Source organism: Anneissia japonica, unplaced genomic scaffold, assembly GCF_011630105.1.
Source record: "Anneissia japonica isolate Jap-2015-1 unplaced genomic scaffold, ASM1163010v1 scaffold287965_len1858130_cov191, whole genome shotgun sequence".
In the NCBI taxonomy this organism is placed as follows: domain Eukaryota; kingdom Metazoa; phylum Echinodermata; class Crinoidea; order Comatulida; family Comatulidae; genus Anneissia; species Anneissia japonica.
Window position 1 is genome coordinate 1,773,772 of NW_022748342.1, and position 20,128 is coordinate 1,793,899.

The 20,128-nt window shown below is 33.7% G+C and overlaps 2 protein-coding genes across 3 annotated transcripts in view; one reads left to right on the forward strand and one right to left on the reverse strand.

The window, feature by feature from the left end:
• The window catches only part of LOC117120883 (ovochymase-1-like), a 32,288-nt gene extending 24,517 nt beyond the window's left edge, over positions 1-7,771 (forward strand). Inside the window, exons 7-11 of one of the 2 annotated variants that reach the window (XM_033265981.1) lie at positions 2,598-2,686; positions 3,001-3,092; positions 3,741-4,009; positions 4,969-5,108; positions 5,652-7,771. In XM_033265981.1, the coding sequence (XP_033121872.1) occupies positions 2,598-2,686; positions 3,001-3,092; positions 3,741-4,009; positions 4,969-5,108; positions 5,652-5,819 (758 nt within the window). In that variant the 3' untranslated portion in view covers positions 5,820-7,771. Of the gene's footprint in view, positions 1-2,597; positions 2,687-3,000; positions 3,093-3,740; positions 4,010-4,123; positions 4,361-4,968; positions 5,109-5,651 lie in introns of those variants that run through there. The other variant, XM_033265982.1, reaches the window with a different exon arrangement.
• A 5,021-nt stretch (positions 7,772-12,792) lies between these two features.
• The window catches only part of LOC117120830, a 65,449-nt gene continuing 58,113 nt past the window's right edge, over positions 12,793-20,128 (reverse strand). The window contains exons 52-54 of the mRNA XM_033265914.1: positions 16,282-16,343; positions 15,010-15,046; positions 12,793-14,277 (exon numbers count right to left, since the gene is read on the reverse strand). Of these exons, the coding sequence (XP_033121805.1) occupies positions 14,094-14,277; positions 15,010-15,046; positions 16,282-16,343 (283 nt within the window). The 3' untranslated portion in view covers positions 12,793-14,093. The remainder of the gene's footprint in view (positions 14,278-15,009; positions 15,047-16,281; positions 16,344-20,128) is intronic.

Sequence of the window (20,128 nt, forward strand, 5' to 3'; positions counted from 1 at the left end):
CACAACATATCGAAACGTGTTGTTACCATCTCTGATAATTAACCACTCACTGATGATGAACGATTATACTCTCTAAAGGACTCTCCTATATTCTTGTTCAAAAACATGTGGATGTGTTTCAACTTAAATCAGACATGGAGCAGTACTACAGACGTTTGAGGCTTAAGGCGCACTTTTTGGATAAGGATCCCACTAATGCAGTTAAGGACGAAGGTACTCAACAAAAAAACCATCTACCAGGACACCTCCACATGGCAAATTCACAGAACCCGAGCTATATCAATAAATGTAAAAGAGAGGTCGACAGCCTGAACTGGAAACAACGTTGCAAATGCAATCTAACTCCTAATGAACTCTCTGCTCTTAAATCTTTGAAACATATTCCTGATTATGTTATTAAGAAAGCTGACAAAGGTGGAGCCACAGTTGTTCGGAGGAAAGACTTGTATATTGCTGAGGGCGAAAGATAACTCTGACCATAATGTTTACCAACTACTCTCTAGCGATCCTACTGTTAATGATATTGAATTTGTTAAGAAAACCATCAATTCTATGATTCAGAAGAACGAATCGACAGCGAATATTCTTATCAACGCAGATGCATCCTGTCATAATTTTTATATTTTACTATAATACACAAAAAAGACAATCCCGGCAGACCTATCGTATCAGCATGTAACGCACCCACGGTAATTATCAGCGAATTTCTTGATAGAATACCCAAACCCTTAGTCCAGAAATTACCTTCATACATCAAGGACAGTAAAGAAGCGGTTAAACTATTAAACGATTTTCAACTTAATACTGATAGTCGCTATAAATTTACGATGGACGTTGTTTTACTATATACATCGATTCCCATTCAGGACGGTCTTCTTGCTTTGCAATACTGTCTTGAACTGGATCACTCCACTAAGTACACCTCATTTGTTATTTTACGTCTAGCTGAACTGGTCCTTACTACTACCGCATTGAATTTCAACGGAAAGTACTATCGTCAACTGTCAGAAGTGAGTATGGGAAGTAAGATGGCTCCTAATTTTGCTTGTCTTTGTATGGGTCAATTTGGAACACAATCTTCTGCAATCATTTAAAGGGGAAAAACCTGATATTTTCAAGAGGTATATTGACGACTGTATTGGCATTACATCTGGCTCATTAACTGAATTGAATGATGTTATAACCTACGCCAACGGCTTCCATCCAGCGATAAAATTCACTCATGAAATATCCGACAAATGTGTGCCATTCCTTGACATCATATTATCCATCAATAGACCTGGACTTTCTACATCAATCTACTACAAGGACACCGATGCCCACACATATCTCTACTACAGTTCTTCACATCCTCCGACTTGTAATAATGCTTTACCCTATTCGCAACTGGTTAGACTCAGACGTATCTGCAGCGATGACGATGACTTCGAGTATAAAGCTACAGAAATGAGACAATTCTTCAATGCTCGTGGTTATCCTTTGAACGTAACTGGCAGGTCACTTGAAAAGCTCGACTCACGCAGAAAGACACTCTACAGCCGAATCACAACGCCAGTAATATTGAACGCATTCCATTGGTACTATACCTATCATCCGATTAGTAAGAAAGTGGCGAAAATTGCTAGAGACAATTTCAGTATCCACACAGATGACAGATCTAGCACCAAGGACATTTTTCTAGCGCCTCCTATGTTAGCTTACAGAAATGATCGCAATCTCAGTGATAATTTAGTAGGCTCTAAGCTACGACCAGATACCACTACTACTAATGACTTCATAGGTACTTTCAAATGTGGTAGAGATAGATGCACTACCTGTAAATATATACCATGTACTGCTTGTATCACTGGACCCTATGCTGACTTTCATGTTGAAGATCATATTTCTTGTACTACCAGGAATCTCATTTACTGTGTTCATTGTATAAAATATAACATGTTGTATATTGGTGAAACCAAGCGTAGATTGGGAGATAGATTTGTGGAACATTTACGTTCTATAAAACTTAGAACACCTGGACTCCCATTTGCTGCTCATTTCTCTAATAACCATACACTTTCTGATATAATAGTCACAGGCGTTAAGATTTGTAACAGTTCAGACACACACACAAGATCAAAATCAAAGCTATACAAAACTAATACAGTACTGAAATTTTACTTAATAATCAACAATTTCACTTATATTTATTGAGAATTTTGATAATGGTTAGTACCGGAGAATTTCTCAAACGGTTAGTGCTGCCAAACGGGTGTTTTTCATCACATTTTTGTCAACCCAAAATTAATTGTTTAAATAGTGTATGTTTAAAGCCCTGTCCACATTATCACATTTTATAAAAAAAAAATACATTGATATGCCAATTGGGATGATATTGACGTCATCAACCCCATCAATGTGATACGACATCGTGACGATATAACAGTGGGCAATTCACAGAAATTTGTCACATAAAAAAATGATAGTTTGGATAGCTTTATATGCTCATTGTTGATCAAATCCTGCCTTGCTAATGTTTGAACACCTGTATTACATCAAAAAAATTTGATCATACAGTTTTGAAGTTTGACAGATATAAAGTGTTTATTTATTTCCAGGAAACAGTGTTGACTGTGGAACACCAGTGGTTACCAAAGGACAGATTGTTGGCGGCACCAAAGCAAAGCCAGGAGCATGGCCGTGGCAGGTTCTGTGACAAACTATATTAATTCAAAGATGATAGTTGTATTTAGGCCTATACATAATTATTATTGAGATTAAACTTAGCTATAGGCACAGCACCACGATTTCGGAGACAAGATTAAACACAAACCTAAATAATGGTAAGGACACAAGGTCGATACCCCTTCTAATCTTCCGTTGCCCTACAGACATTGGCCTAAACTTATGTGTATAATTCTGGAAATTACCTATAATAAATAATTCTGTACATTAATAAGTAAACATCAAATAAAATAATTGAAATATTTGAAGATTATTATATATTGTATATTTATGCAGGTTCAAATAACGAAGTTATCCGGTGGTCATATCTGTGGAGGATCATTGTTAAATCGACGCTGGGTTCTTTCGGCAGCTCACTGCTTCGCAGCGTGAGGATTATTAGCCTTATCTTCTTACTGCTTATTTGCATTTCAAAATTTAATACCATTAATGTAATACCAGGGAACAGTGGTAATACCGTACCACTTTGTAAGTCAGTACACTAGTACTTAAATTGCCTACAGTATAAATTAAAAATATATTAATAAATACTCATCTATAATTAATATCATCATTACTATTAATTTTGTACTATTTATTTTAATCAATTTATTTGCTTCAAATGAGATGGTACCCAACAAAGTAAAATCTTCCACGTAGGCCTATTATAAAGAATTTTGAATAGGCCTACCGTTACTATAGTACTATTAGTATTGTCATAAATAATGTTAATGATGACGTTATTATTATTTTTTAATAGGCATATTGTCACTACCATATTGCTGATTATCTTATAGTCAATGTATTTACTATTGATAGCGAACCTTGTCTTGTGAGACCTCATTATTATTGTTATAATTTGTATTAGGTTTTATCGTCGTCATCATTATTATTCCATTCATAATGATTACTACTGTTATTAACATTATTTGTATAATTAAATAGCTTTAATATAATTAGATATTGCTACTACATCATAAAATCTATGATGTTTAATATATTGATCAAAACATTATTATTTTTATTTTATCTGGCAGTGAACCTTATGCATCATCGTACAAATTACACCTCGGTAGTTACAATAAATACAGTGAAGATCTTACTGAACAAGTTCATCAAGTGGATTCTATTATTATACACGATCAGTATAACATCGGTTATGTCTACGACTTTGACATTGCTTTGGTTAAGTTGAAAAAACAAGTTCAATTAACGGACTACGTTCGACCTGTTTGCTTACCCGATGGCAGTGACGTTTACATGCCGGGGACTGTATGTTATGTAACAGGATGGGGCGAAACGAAAGGTAAGTTTCCCATAAATAGCGGATTCAGGGAGGGGGAACGCCCGGATCCGCCCACTATAGACAATCTATCATGTAACCAATTAGTTATACTCGATCACTAAATGTATATTACAGATTTCAATGATGTGGTCTATAATGGATTAATTAGGTTTGTGTAAGGAAAAGATATACAGGGAATGGCATATCGGTAGAGAACAAGATACGGGAAGTAGGGAAGAAGATGAGGGGCCGGGATAGAAAGTGATGCCATGGGAAAATGAAGGGACGAAGATGGGAGATAAGAGAAGTGAAGGAACCGGAATATAAAGGAAGGAAAAGAGATGGGAATTAGCTAGTGGGGGAAAACGATCATAAAGGTAAGAAAATGGGAGGAGTACGTAAACGAAATGAGGTAATGGAAGGGAAGAATATAAGAGGAAGTGGATAGCAAAGGAGGGAGAGGGACGGGGAAGGAGATACTATAAGATAAGGCATCGGAATGAGATATGCCTACAGAAAGGGAATAATGGCATGAAGTTCGGGCTCTATACAACCCTGGGGATAGGGGACGCCTGGACAATATACAATATCACTAGCGGTGGCGCTAGAAACTTGCTGACAAGGGACCCGACTTGTCCGACGGAGGGGTCCGAACCATGGTCGACGAAGCCTCGGTCGACGGCCCGGAATAAACAAAAAATCCTGTTAGGGTTCATGGGGAGAGTTTTATGGATTAATTTGGTCCTAATAGTGCTTTTAGACCACAATATTAGGGATTAGCAAGCAAAATAGCGTTATTTGGATAGGCAAATTATTATTATTTTTTTAATTTTTGTTCCGACAACTTAGTCGTTCTTCAGTCGACAGGGGGTCCAGGCCTGTCGGACGGGTGGGCAAATGCCCACACTGCCCCCACCCCCACCCGCTGGCGCCACCACTGAATATCACATGAAGCACCATTTTTTGTATATTATCAATAGGAACGGGATTCGAAACTGTTTTGAAAGAAGCAGGAGTACTACTGATACAAGACCAACTGTGCAACAGTACAGACTACTACAATGGAGACATTTCACCACGCATGATGTGTGCTGGCGACGATGGCGAAGACACTTGTATGGTAATTATTATCATCACTGTCGTAATGATCATCATCATTTCTATTTTTAATATCAGATCATAATTACACTATAATAATTTAAAGATGATAACTAAATGCAATGATGATCTAATAGTTGAACACCATGACAAAAAAAATTACTGTACTTGATGATGGCGATATATACAGTGTGTATATCGTGTAGTATAGACAGTGTGATAAAAAAAAAAGTAGACGTAAGGACAAGATTAAGGATGATAGCAACAGTGGCGTAATGGTGAGGGAAAAGTGTTTGGGCCGCATCATACATTTCAATGGAGTTTTCTCCCACAACGTGGTCAAGTCCAGTGAATATTTCAGAGTCCTTCCTAACAATACCGATAAAAATATTAGGGATAAGAAGATCGTGGTCATAACCATGATGACGACAGTTATGACCACAGTAATGGAGGACACGATACAAATGGAAGCAACATGTATAATCTGTTAAAAATACAATTCCAATTAACTGATGTTTCAAGAAAATTTGTTTGACCATTCGTAATATATCTTCTCATTTTACAGGGTGATAGCGGAGGCCCATTAGTGTGTCACAGTGATGGGGGTGCATGGGATCTCGTTGGCATAACAAGTTGGGGAACAGGCTGTGCAGATGCATTTAAACCTGGCGTTTACACCAAAACATCCCACTTCCTAGATTGGATAAAGAACAAAATAAATGAAAATATGTAATTACAACTCACAGTTAAAGCATAGTTACAACTTCTATTTAAAGTGTAATAATTATAGTACAGTAATAATAATATTAATTTAAAAAAAATTATGATGATTAAGTCATAATGTGATCATTATTCACCTTGATTTTGAATGTATTATCTTGAAAGTACCAATATGTTGAAGAAATAATCAAAAATATTTCAGGAAAATGTTGTCTATTATACTTAAATTACTTGTGTATTAAGGTATAAGGGATTCAGTTCTGCTTTTTAAAAAACGGTCCTAGTGAGTTGAATGAGATAGATGATAGTGGAGGAAGAGGTAGGGAGCAATGCCTCTCCATTGGATAGAGAAAACCCACAAATTGCCGGCCGAAGAAGAAACAAATCTAGTTTGTATAACTAAAATCGATTAAACCAGCCTTTCAATTCCCTAAATCCCCGGTATTCAACCCCCAGCTCTCCAAAATATTTTGATGTGGCCCGCGCAAATTTGCATTTTTTTCGGCCAATATTCAGTACTTGTAAAAACAAAGGGTGCTGAAGAGAGTGTCTTGACCACGTCAACATCACCATGGTTGGCGCTGCGGTACGAATATTTTCAGTATTTTGTACATCTGGATGCCGGGAAATGGAACTTAAATTACATTTTTAAATTATTTTTTCATTATTCAATCATCTATATTACAGTATCCTAAAACAATCAAAAAGAAAAGTTAAGTCGAGTTATATTGGGATTTTTCATCAGAAATATAAAGTTTGTATTGGTCACTTGCATATAATGTAAGATTAAGCTAAATGATCGTCACAAAGTGGGACCCAGAAATTGTATATAATGGGGGAGGGGGGTTGTTTCAGGGAAGATCGTTTCACAGATGGAGAGTCTAGATTAAATTTATGATTATGGCACTTCTAGATGGCCGGAAATTGCACCATAAGACTTAAAATTTGAATATAATTTGTTTTCTTGAATTTTTGAAAATTTAGGAGGGGGTGCTGGGCCCCCTTCGAATCCGCCACTGCACAATTGTAATTTCCGGAAAATTAAAAACAAAATAAAAACCATAAAATACTTGCTGAGTTAATAAGCCATAGATTGTACTTCAGTCTAAAAGTATTAAAATAACTAATTAATTTTTGAGTATTTTAATTAGTGAGAAACTTTTTTCGTTCCAATTTGGATTAAAAGATAACGTACTAAATCTAGAAAATACGAATCAAGCAATTAAAGTGTTGATAAATATTGTTGATTTTTTTTTTAGCTTTATCAAGGGATTAGCCCATTTTCTGTTTGATAGGAAATAAATATAAAAGGTAAAAACTCTGAAAGACTTGTTGAGTTAATTCAATATCAATTTATAAAAAAAAATACCCCCAGGCTGGGGAAGGTAAAATATATAAAATACAAATTATAATGATATAATAAAATGTACTAATTATCTAATTATATATAGAAGTAAAGTATTATTATCCACATAACAATTTACCTTATTATCCAAAAGGAATACATTACAAAGACGCCTGCAAGCGATTTTTTTAACTGGTGGCTGGTCTTAATAATATCTATCTATGTTTATAACATTTTGGAATATAATAATATTCGATTTTTTTGAAGCATTGACTAACTTTCAGTTGTTTTGAATGTATGCTATTTTCCTTTGATATTATTACAACTCTAAATGCGCTCATATTCACAAGGGTTTGTATCACTGCTTGTATTTCTTGATTTTCTTTATTTATTTACGATATATCTAAAAACCATTATGCTATTACGGTGCCAAACACATTAAATTTTAAAACACACCTCCATTGTTCCAGTTAGACCTTAGCTACTATTGCTAACTATAGGGATTTACAGTACTTCTTTGTTTCTGTAATTAAACAGGTTATTTTTTTATCATATATATTTAGCTTGATATTCCAATTATATCTATTTGATGTCCATGAATATTAGTATCTTGTGAACCACTTCACTCACCTGATGAAGCTCCATTGACTGGAGAGAAAGCTTGTGGAATAGAATTCATTGTTAGTAAAGAAATGCTACCTACTCATTTTTTAATTAATTTTATTCAAGGAATTGAAAAAGCCAATTTTTGGATATTAAGTAAATATTCCAAAAGAAACCCTTTAAAAAATGGACTACATATCACCAAAAAATTAAATTTCAATATAATCTTTTTTACTCCATTTGTTTTATAATTTTGAAAAATTCAGGTGGGAGTTGGTGCTCCAGGAAGGCCCAACTTAATTCCGCCACTGTATGGTCGACAGGGTATCGGAGGTTACTGCCTACCTAATTGTACGTTCGTGTATAATTAGTGAGAAACATTTTATCATTCCAATTTTGGTTAAAAGCTACAGTACTAAATCTAGAAAATAAGAGTCAGCAGTTAAGTGCTGATTTTATTGTTCATTTTCTTTTTTTTTTTTTTTTTTTTTGTTTTATCCAGGGATGTGTTTATTTGCTGTTTAATAGGAAATACCGGTACTGTAAATATAAATGGTAACAACTCTAAAAGACCTGTTGCGTTAATCATATGTATTAATTATTATATAGAATAATGTATCATTATCAACATCACAAATTATCTTATAAAAAGAAATACGTTACAAAGACGCCTGCACGCGATTTTTCAACTGGTGTCTGGTCTTAATAATATCTATGTTTATAAAATCTTGGAATATAAGTGGTTTTTAAAGCATGAACGTGTTCAAAACATTGGAAAAGCCCATTCTTTTGGACATTGGCCGTATTGGACTGGTCGTTCTTCGTTAAACCACGCCCACCTGCGCAGTGGTAAAATCCAACTTAACGAAGACGACCAATCGAATAGAAAACTGCTAAATACTCGACAAAACAAAATGGCTGCATAGTTACCGCGATACACGCTGCTTAATCAAGGCTGCTTCGGATTCTGGCAGTATGGGTTTTTCGTTAAAAAAAAATGTTTTCATCCAGTTTTTGAATTCTCCTAGTCTACAATTATTTTTTACTTCAATGTGGGTAAATATTATAATTTTTATTTTCTGAAATTTAATTTAAATTATATTAACGCAAATGTTGTTGCTAAACTGACCAATCGGCCATATTTTTTTGGGTCACCTGCATAACTTAACGCTGATTAACGCATTCTGGTTACGTTAATTTTCGTTGTCTACGAAGTCTATTTTACGAACCAGTCGAAAGAAAATAATACTCAACGAAAATTCGTACTCAACGAAATTAACCAGTCAAATAAGTCCATTAATACCAGGGGAAAAAAAATCCTTATAATGATCATTTTTATCAATTTTGTTTTCATAATTTTGAAAAAAAAATAAGTGGCGGGGGTGCTCCGGACCGGCTTCCCCCTTGATTCCCCCACTGTTTAGTGGACGGTGTACCGGAGAGTGGTGCCGAACTAACTGTAATCGCAGGTTTATTTACGCGCGGCGATTTGGTGCGTAGGCCAATACACGTCCTTGTCCGTGTTTCTTTAGTTTAATTCAAATGACATTTATTTATTATTTTATATTATTTATTATGATGGAAATAATAATGGTATACAATACAATACAAATAATAAACCACCATCATTGAGATCATGACTAGAAGTAAAAACTTGTCTCGTCATGACCCCCTCCCCACCACCGAAAAAATAAAATAAAATAAATAAATAAAAGGGAGAGATGAACTTAAAAAAACTACCATTATTATTTACTGATGGTACAATGATAATTACCGTATTGTTTTTAATTTTCCTTTTAAAGACAGGTAAAGAAACTGAATTTTTAATTAAAGCATCGAGATCATTCCATAAATTAGGACCAGCAACAGAAACAAAAAATTGACTTTTTCTGAGTCTGACGAAGGGAACTGGGCCAGAAGCATTTCTAAAATTATATGAATGGGTTTTCCGAGATGTGTCTAACAATTAGGCATAAAAAAAAAACAGAGAAAGCGTTTCTTTTTAAATACTGAAACATAAATATTGCCAGTTGTACCTTGTGAATATCAAATAAATCGAAAATTTTCAGTCGTTTGAATGAAGGTTCAAGTGGAGTTCGGAAGGATGAAGGTATAATTCTGGCTGCACGTTTCTGTAATTTAACAAGTTTATTCAAATTTGAAGGATAATCAGAAGCCCAGGCAATATTGCAATACTGTAAATGTGGTAAAATAAGGGTATTATAAAGGAAAAGTAGAATATGTTCGGGAAAAGCAAACTTGAGCCTATTAATGATGCCAATAGTTTTATATATACAGTATATTTAGAAATGTAGTTCTGGTGACTGGTCCATTTTAAATTTTCTTGGATGTAAACACCAAGAAATAAAGTTTCTGTTTTACGCTCAATAGTTTTGTTATTAAGAAAAAAAATATAATTATTAAAATTAATTTTTTATAGTAGAATGAAAAATAATAATATGATTAGATTTTTGAGTGTCTGATTCCAAAATTATGAAGTTTGCGAATTAGGATACCATGATCAACAACATCAAATTCCTTTGATAAATCAATAAATAGGCTTAACATAAACGTCTTTTTTTTTTTTGAAAGATTTAGTAACATTATCAGTTCAAGATAGCATGAGATGTAGAGTGCAGCTTACGAAAACCATATTGGTGTTTATTTAATAAATTAAAATGTGTTAGATAATCATAAAGTCTGAAATACTTTATTTTTTCAATTTTAGAAAAAAAAGAAAGCAATAAAATGTGTCTATAATTTGATTTCTTAAAAATTGGAATAACTTTCGCAATTTTAAAATATTCTGTGAAAGAACCTGATGTAAAAGATGCATTGATAGCGTAAGTAAGATGAATAATATGATGGGAAACACATGTGATGTGACATTATCGTTACCACAACCTTTGGAAGAATTTAAATTTAAAATATAATTTGGCTAACTTCATGTACAGTAACGGGGTTTATAAAGAAAGAATTGCTAAAGGAGGGAGGTAAATAAGATATATAATATTGCCAACTTTGATCAACTTTGGATTATTTTTGTTTCTTTTTTTTTCCCCCGAGGATTGATGAGTTACCTTTGCATTGATAGAATTTTGAAAAATTCTTTTTGGCAGTGCGACATAATTTGTTGAAAACGTTAATATAATTTTTATAATTAATTTTATAAACGGGGTCACTTGAAATTTAAATATTTTTTTTATAAAGCTTGTGCTTACGTATACTACATTTCAAAAGAGAGTCAGACATCCATGGTTGTCTGAAACGTTTATTTGATTTAAGGTTAATGGACACAAGGTGTTCGACATGGATCTATAAAATGTATTTAAAAAACAATCGAAAGTTACTTTAGGATCATACACCTCACATACATACGAAAGGATTGAGCAGTATCAGGTTTACTGTGGTGATACATATCACCATCAATAATCTACAATATCGGAAGATGGTCTGAAATGTCATCGATTATAATTCCATATTTGATTTTAGAATTTATTTGGTTCAAATAAAAATGAATAATAAGCGAAGCGCACTAGCCGGAGACAATCTTGCTGGTTTCGAAATTGTAGGGTAAAAAGAATGATATAAAATAGTATTAAGATAAGAATTAAATTACGTTCATGAATTTTAGTAAATCGATATTGAAATCCCCATAATGTGACAGTGTTAATTAATTAATTAATTTGAGAACTTCATCAAAATTTTAGTAAAAGGATCTAATTGACCAATGCCAATAATTACATTTTCATTATTTTAATTAATGATTTCAATAAAGAGTGATTCGCATAAATTAACAGGAAGGGAAATATCATGGCTTATTTTAATATTAAGATCATTACGAGAAAATATAGCAACACCTGCATATCCTTGATTACCATGCCTGTTACTCGAAAAGAATTTATAGTTATGGAGGAAAGGTGTTGGTGAGCTATCAGAAAGCCAAGTTTCAGAAATTCTAATAATCGAAGAATTCAGATCAATCTGTATTAGTATTACGGTGGTCTATAGGATTACGAAAGTATCAGCTACAAGAATGTTCTAATACTGTAGCATTCTTGCCACTGATCAGTATTTCCTTTTATTTCTGCTGAACCTCTCAGACACGCCCTAGGTACGCCACTGAGAGTCTGCGAGTGTCTGTGAGTGTAGATCACTATCTAGTGGCGTAGAGTATATTAACATGGGGAGGGGGAGATTTGATAGGGATAAAAGTTTAAGTGGGGCGATGATTAAGGTGCGATTTCTATCAATTGGCGGCTTTGAAAACGTATTTTTACCCTCAAAATTTCATTTCCGCCAGGAATCTAGGGGAGTCCATTTTAAAAATATGTTCACTATGGGCCCTTTTTGGGGTGTCGGACACCTCGTCGGGAAATTTCTGGCGCCGACATTTTTTTAACTATTTCTTACAATAGTATAGAAGTGGATTTGTTTCTGCTGAGAACAAATTTCTAATGGTAGGGTAGGAGAACTTGGGGTACAATTGTTTTTTTTATCCCCCACACTTTCCCATGCTACTGTACTCTCTCCTTTTGAGAAAAAAAAAGGCCTATCACATTGACGTTGAAAAACCAAGGCTAATTAATTCGAAATACACAATTTATGTCGGCTCACCGCTGATCTTAAAGAGAATGGCCACCAGCTCCAAAAGGTTGAATACACAGGCCCTATATTGTTAGAACTCGAAGGAGGTCTGGGGCGAAGCGCGAACTTTGACCTTCGTCGAGTTGGGTTGTACAGCACCCGGCCACTAACATTACGTTCACGTCAGGAACCGCCCATTGGGCAAATCCTGGCGACACTCTGGGCACTAAGATAGTCTCAAGACAAAAAGAAGTGGCTGGTTAATATAAAACTAAAATCATTAATTATTATACGAAAGACAATCATCTTTTCAGTAGCAATTTTTACTAATGAATCTTGACACAATAAAAATGTTTTATTAGCGATAAAAATTAAAACATAAATTTTAGGTTAAATCGTAAATCAATATGAAAGCAACACTAAATAAAACAATTCAAATGAGCACTATATCTATACGGATTAGATATATAAACTTTATTCCACAAACGCATATGTTATTGGATTACAATTTAATCAATTAAGTTCACTTTCAGAAAAAAAATAATCACATAAAGTATGTAAAGTATGGTTTCTATAAAAATCCACTTCACTCTGTAGGGCCACACCTGAATGACAAATCAGCCTCACTGAAAGCTGTTGGCAATAGCATCTGTAGGGATTTTATGGAAGCCAGACGCAAAAAAGGTCAAGGCTGCTGTGGGAATCTGACCAAGTCAAGTGACTGAGCTCAACATTGTTGGCAATGGTTGATCCCAACTCAGTACTTTCTTTGAACAGCCAGGCAGATCCGCATCATATCTGCTGCAATCATTTTGTAACCTCCAACATGATGTCATCACTGGTCATCTTTCCCAGTTTTGCAAACCTCTCGGGGCCCAAAATTTGTTTGTGAAAAATTGGTGGGCAAGTGAAGAGAATTTTTCCTAAAGCACCCTTGCTTAGTAACTGCTATTCCCAGCTTTTTGTACTATCTTCGCACAAATGGTCAGGACAGAACAGAACTTCTTCACGTTTGTTGATTCATGCTACACCAGTCTCTAAAATGCTACCTGTCTTATTCAACTAAACAAACTGTGCCTGAACTAACAAATATACACAGAAAAACCAAACTATTTTTTAGGTGACTAAATAACACAATTACATAAGAATACCAAAACCATACCATTACTATATTAAGTAGTTAATTATATTTATTATAATGATAACAGTGTATGAAAAATACTGTATGGTCTAAGCATAATGTAAGGTAATCCAACGATGACATGCTCTAAAATAAAATAGTACGTTTTTATGTGGAAAGCAGATAATTAAACAATATAATTTTGTTTATCTGTTCTAAATTTGATGAAAGTTTATCTGGTGCACTGTATAAAAAATTCTAAAGTTGGTCATACACTATCAGAATTTTTCTGGACTCAACAAAAAGAAGGATTGTCAATCTGATTTTAATAAAAATTTTAAAAAAATATTTAAAATTTAAATTTAACATAATATATTCAATTAAATAAAGATTAAACACACGGAAAATACCAATTACACAAATAAATGGCAGTACAGTATCAAATCGAACCATACATAAAGACTTTTAAGATATTAAAAAGATTAAATACATTATACACACTATTTTGTTTTTCAGATTTTATCAGAGTCTGACTGAACAGTGTTGAATGAAAGACAACAAATCCGAAAGCATAATGTCTAACTTAAGAGGTAGAACTTGTTTAAAATGTATGCTGACAACATCTAGTGTCTCTATAGAGCAGAAGCATCAGTGATTTTATCCTTGGGAAGTTCAGCTGGAAGGTCGTCACCCTGTGTGTCGTGCTTAGATGCACCAGCGATTGAAGTATCTGGTACTGTATCTGGTTTGAATCCACTGTTGGTTGCTCCAGTATTCGTCTCAAAATATATATTGTTTGTGTGCTCACTTGGACGTCTATCAAAAAAATTATCAGAAATTAGAAAGATGTTGACCGTCAAAATATGATTACCTACTTAATCTTTACCTTAATTGCTACACACACAAATTAAACAAAGATGTATGCTGTTTGAAATCTATATACCTTATACTGTACAAAAATAATAATACCCACAGTAACAACAATAATTAATGATGATATTTTATTATTATGTAATTGTAGTTAGATACATATAGCTCTTTATAAATGGTCCCAGAGCTCTTGAGGTGTGAACTACACAGTCAAAAAAAATAATGGTCACTTGTCTTGTGTGTGTGCTTTTGTGTACTCTGGTAAAACATACACTTTCTATTTTAAGCTTACTTCTTTTCAGATGCCATCTAAGATCATCTAGAAGTCTACTAATTACAAACAAATCTAAAATGGGAGGAGACGCCCCTCGCAAACCCACCCCCCTCTTCCTTCTCACCTCCCATTATCCACCCCCAATTGCTAAATCCTAGATCCGCCGCTGGAGCTACCCAGTAACTGGTACCAGCTTCTCTTGTCTCTAAGCCTTTAAGAGGTCCCTTTTCAGAGTTCAAAGAATAAACTTGACACCTTAAACTGGAAACAACAGCCTTTGAGAATGATGGCCAACCAAATTAATAGCTTACCAAATTTATGAGATTTTGATTAAAAAAAAAAAACCACTATTTGCACAACCATTTTTTATCAAATTAAATTATTTATATAAAAAATGTTCTTACCTTTGTGGAGTAGCATTAGAAATATTTGCATTCCCATCTACAGTAAGGATTAAATAGAAGACCATTATTATTGAAAAAAACAATATACTAAATGTCCTCTTACTTTCATATAATTGTCCATTTTATATGGAATCAATACAGGTCTTAAAACAGAAGCACCACTCAAGAAAGCAACTTCAATTCATTAATATGCCAATTTTATCTACATAAATTTAACTGTTCATGCATGCATGCGGATAATAATTAATTGTCTGTAAAAGTATGATAACATTTAAAATATACTAAATGTCCTCTTACTTTCATAAGCAAGCTCGTGGTCTAGAGGTATGATGCCAGGCTAGCGATCTGGAGATCGTGGGTTTGAGTCCTACCTGAGAACAACTTGCTATTTTTTTCGCAATTGATTTCAAATGCAAATCCAGATATTATCTATTCCACCACGACAATAACAATTACTATTAACATTTTAAAAAACAGAAAGAAGTGTACAATAACGCTTCCCAAGTGCTGAGGACAATATCTTTCTCTCAGATGTGGCTTGCACGCCTACGTACTAAACTCCTTTATCTTGTCCATATTGTAATCAACACAGCTGCTATAAGTTAGGTATACACAATTAGATTATTATCAGACTAAACCACACAATGTTTGATTACAATTTGAAAACACTGTTTAACTTCCAACACGAAAAGAAAATGTGTTTGATGATCGAGATAAAGTCTGAAAGAAGCATTCACTATCAAATCAAGTCTAAACAATCTGTCAAATATCTGCTAGTGTATGCCTGGTTCCTTTTAGTCATTATGGAATGCGCATGATTATACTATAATTATTATAATATACCATGTACAGTACATAGTTTATATCGTATGATAAAATATACAGATATGTGTTTGATTAAAATATGTGAATAGAATAATTAACTATTTGAATTGTGCTTACTTACATACTGTAGGTTTAGCTTTCAATTGTACATAAAATTAAAAAACAACCTTCTTAGTTAATTAATACATAAACAATACAGTATTGTATGAACCTAAAACTTGGTAATCATTGAAAAGATTTTCACTGGAAAGTAAAGTCTGTTATTTTGAAAACATATGACTTGATCTGTCTAATACTGAAATTGTATAACTTCTGCATTTAATATTAGATTTTCCCCCCAATATTTTAATTAACTATTTTAAAGGATTAAAATGTTAAAAATGTTAAAAGGATAAAAATGTTCAATGTTACCACAAACGATACTTTTAATATTGTAACGTAACTTACCTTCTGCTATGTCCATTTCATGGTTTTCTGATTTTTTGTCAATAAAAGAAGATTTTTTCGAGCTGAAAAAAAACATATAATTTTGTAAAATAAAATTACACCTTTTATTTTGATATGCAAAAATATATTTTGATTTCTTGAAACTACTTCAGATTTTCCATATAAATATGTTCCACACTGTACTCAAGGCCTTGATATTTCAGCCTTACAGAAAAGCATTTCTTCTGTCAGCTGAGTAATTTTAGAAGATAGTCATAAAATTTTTTGCTCTCACTAATTATTATGATACAATCATTCAAACACTTCAAATCATAAACAATTAATTAGTAATGGTTTTGGTTCTAACTAAGTTTAAATATACTTCTGTCCTTTGCGTTATGTATTGAATTTATGAGCAGGTATTCGGTATGCTTATGTTTAGGGAATTATTTCTAACTTGAAATTTCTATTCACTGTAAACAATCATCCTAATTTTCATTGTTACTATGTAGTATATGAATTTTGGCAAAATGCCGAACATTTTACAATTGAGTAAAAAATGATAATCCAATACAGCTTTGATGAAATCCCTAGTAATCTTCGCTCTATGGTAGTGTATAAATTCAAATGTGGTGGATGTAATTCCACCTATTTAGGCTATACTAGCCGACACTTGATTACTATGATTGAAGAACACCTTGGCAAAGACAAAAATACAAACATTTTAAAACATCTAAATGAAAATTAAAAATGCAAAACATTAGCTACATGCTTCAACGTCATTGACAGTGAAATTAGATTAAGAATAAAAGAATCACTACATGTCAAATGGAACAGTCCAAATTTCAATGTTCAACTCAAACACTTAAGCTTACAACTTTTCAATTAGCATACAGCACTAATGTATGCAAGGTGTTCTATGTTAAGAATGGCGAGTTTTTTTTCGTTTTTGATTTTTAGTTTTTACTGATTATAGGAGAGAACACCCAAAACACGTTTACAATTAAATCTTAGTTCTTTTCTTAAAATATGTTGTGTTTTTCATCAATTTGCATCCGTTTGGTTCTAACATCAAAGACTTTAGTTCGGAAGACCTGCCTATTTATTTGCTTAGGAAGTATCTATACGTTTCATCGAAGCTGAATTGGATTATCATTTTTATGTCTTTAAGCAATTTAAATGACCCTCAAATTTACACCCTAACCTGGATCCTAACCTACACATAATAATATCTTCCTTATAACTTTGGTTAAACTTTCCCGAATGTTTCATTTGGATCAGTTGACCCGTTTTTTAAATATCTGGTCTGGGACGTTTTCCTTTAAATGGTCCTCAGATCTACACCCTACTCCGGATCGTCACAAAAATTTAATCATTTCTTTACTCGACCTTGACAAACTGTTATACAAGGTTTAAAATTATATCCATTGATTTTTTTTTTAAGCGATTACACCCTTGACCAGCACATAATATTTTTTTCCTTGTAACTTGGTTAAACTTTTCTGAATGTTTCATGCAGATCAGTTGATCTGTTTTCGAAATATGTGGTCTGGGACGTTTTCCTAAATGCTCGTTAGATAGTACTACAGTGTTACGTCACAATACCACGTGATAAACTCTGTTACTATCGGCGACACAAAATGCATTCAAACATTTTCTCCACTGACAAACGATTGATCCCAATTTCTAACGTAATTATTAAGAAGTTGTATCTTAATTTTCCTTTGTAAATGCTAATTGATGATTAAATGTGTGTTGGATAACTAATATAATGCGAGCTTTTTGTGTTTTTAGTACATTTTGATGCTAAATTATTAGGTTTTAAAATGCCTATTTCAGAAAGCCTATTCTAAACCATTAAGATTATGAAGTCATTCAGGCATAATGAACGGTAACCAAAGTCCAGAGGGCGCCACCTGCTGTTGTGATGACACGACTGTGGTACTCTATACTGTGGATCATCACAAAAATTTAATAATTTTTTTACAAGACCTTTACAAAGTATTATAGAATGTTTCATTTAGACCCATTGGTGTTTTTTTTTAAAGAGATATTTAGGTCTGTGTCCTCAAAAATTGAAAAGACCCTCAAATTTACACCATCCACTGGATCGTCAATTTAACAAATAACAAATTTCTTCCTTGTAACTTGATTAAAATTTCCCGTAAGTTTCATTCAGATCAACTGACCAATTCGTGAAATATCCAGTGTAGACTGTTTGACCTTAAATCAATTTAATTAGTCCTCACATGCACACCCCACCATAGATTGACCATTGTTCTCCCCAGGCAATTGAAGCATCATGGTATCATGATGCTTGGGACTTTCCCCATGATGCTTGACAGTTGGCCATGTTTCTTGGAACATTTTCCATGACGCTTTTATCAGGGAACAGTTAAATTATTTAACTGTTCCCTGCTTTTATATAGTCTTAAATTGCAATTTATGACATTTCAATGCCTCCTAATTATTAAAAATACCTTGTGTCAGTCCCAACTATGGTGGACTTAACACTTACCATGACGCTTGCCCATGATGCTAGCGGGAACACTGATTAACATTAAATATTATTAGGCATATCCTTGATATATAGCCTATGCTTCGGTAAAGCACAGACAAATTCTAAGCTTGGGAAGTTAACAAAGTGACGGCCAGAAAAAAACAGTGCAAAAAGATATATGCAAGGAAAAAAAATCAGAACAAAAAAAATGGCTTTTCCAAGTACTGCTGGGAAAAGCCAATAACACTAGATATTAGAAATATAAATAAAACGTTGTAGGATTTTATTGCTGCGAAGCAGCCAATTCATATTCTTGACAGCAATTTGACCTCTGAAAGGTCATTGTTTGTCAAAAATCAATCGCCTGAGACAACTGAGAAGCGGAGTTTGCTTCTTTCGTTCTGCCGGGTAAAATCAATTACTTTAGGCGACGTTTGTAGACTAACCTACTCATACCAACGTTGGCATGTCGCGACGCTGGAGTACTATTCAGCGTTTTTACTATATTTCTAGGTTTCCTATTTCTACGTTTAATCGGCTCATGTCTCAGCCACAATATTTTGAGGACAATATTATTTACGAACCCAGTTAAACTTATTTACTAGCCTATTTCAACGTGCTAATTATTACATTTAGACGACGCTTGTTGTAGACTGGCATAGTGTTTGCGGAAATAAATACCATTTTATACACATGCGCAGATCGATTCGCCAGCAGCGAGTCATTGCCAGCAGCGAGCGAGATGTCACTGCAGCAAAACACTAATTGTACCAACGCTGTTCTAATAATATATAGACAATGGGTCGTGCTCATATCATTTGTTATATTTTTATTATTCATTATTTTCACTTGACTCGCATAAATAATTTTTTTTCGAAGAACATTTTATGCAGTTGTACTTCGCAGCACTTCACTTGCAATTTGCAATTTCTAGTAACATGTCCTTATTAGCTTTTCCCAGCAGTAGCTGGAAAAGCCATTGTTTTTGTCTAGCGAATTACCTCTTGTTATTGTCAGAGTTTTTATTCTTTCTTTTTCGGCGATTGTTGTGCGCACGATATCTCAAAATTGGCACGAGCTATGTACATGCGCGCTTCAACGAACATTTGGCTTGGCCTGGAATAGTCATAATAAGCTTTTCAATGTGCTCAGTCATGTGTGACATCATCTACGCGTAATTTTTGTGTTGTTACATTATCCATGATATCTTCCTAACCAACTGTCGTTTCTAAATCATATTCAGTGGGCATAAACTTCAGGTCATGGTTGAATGTAACTTACGAAAATATATAATGCGCGCAAACGCGTGCATCAAAATTTTAAAATGCTCAAAATCACTTTTTGACTAAGTTAGTCAATGGCGTAACT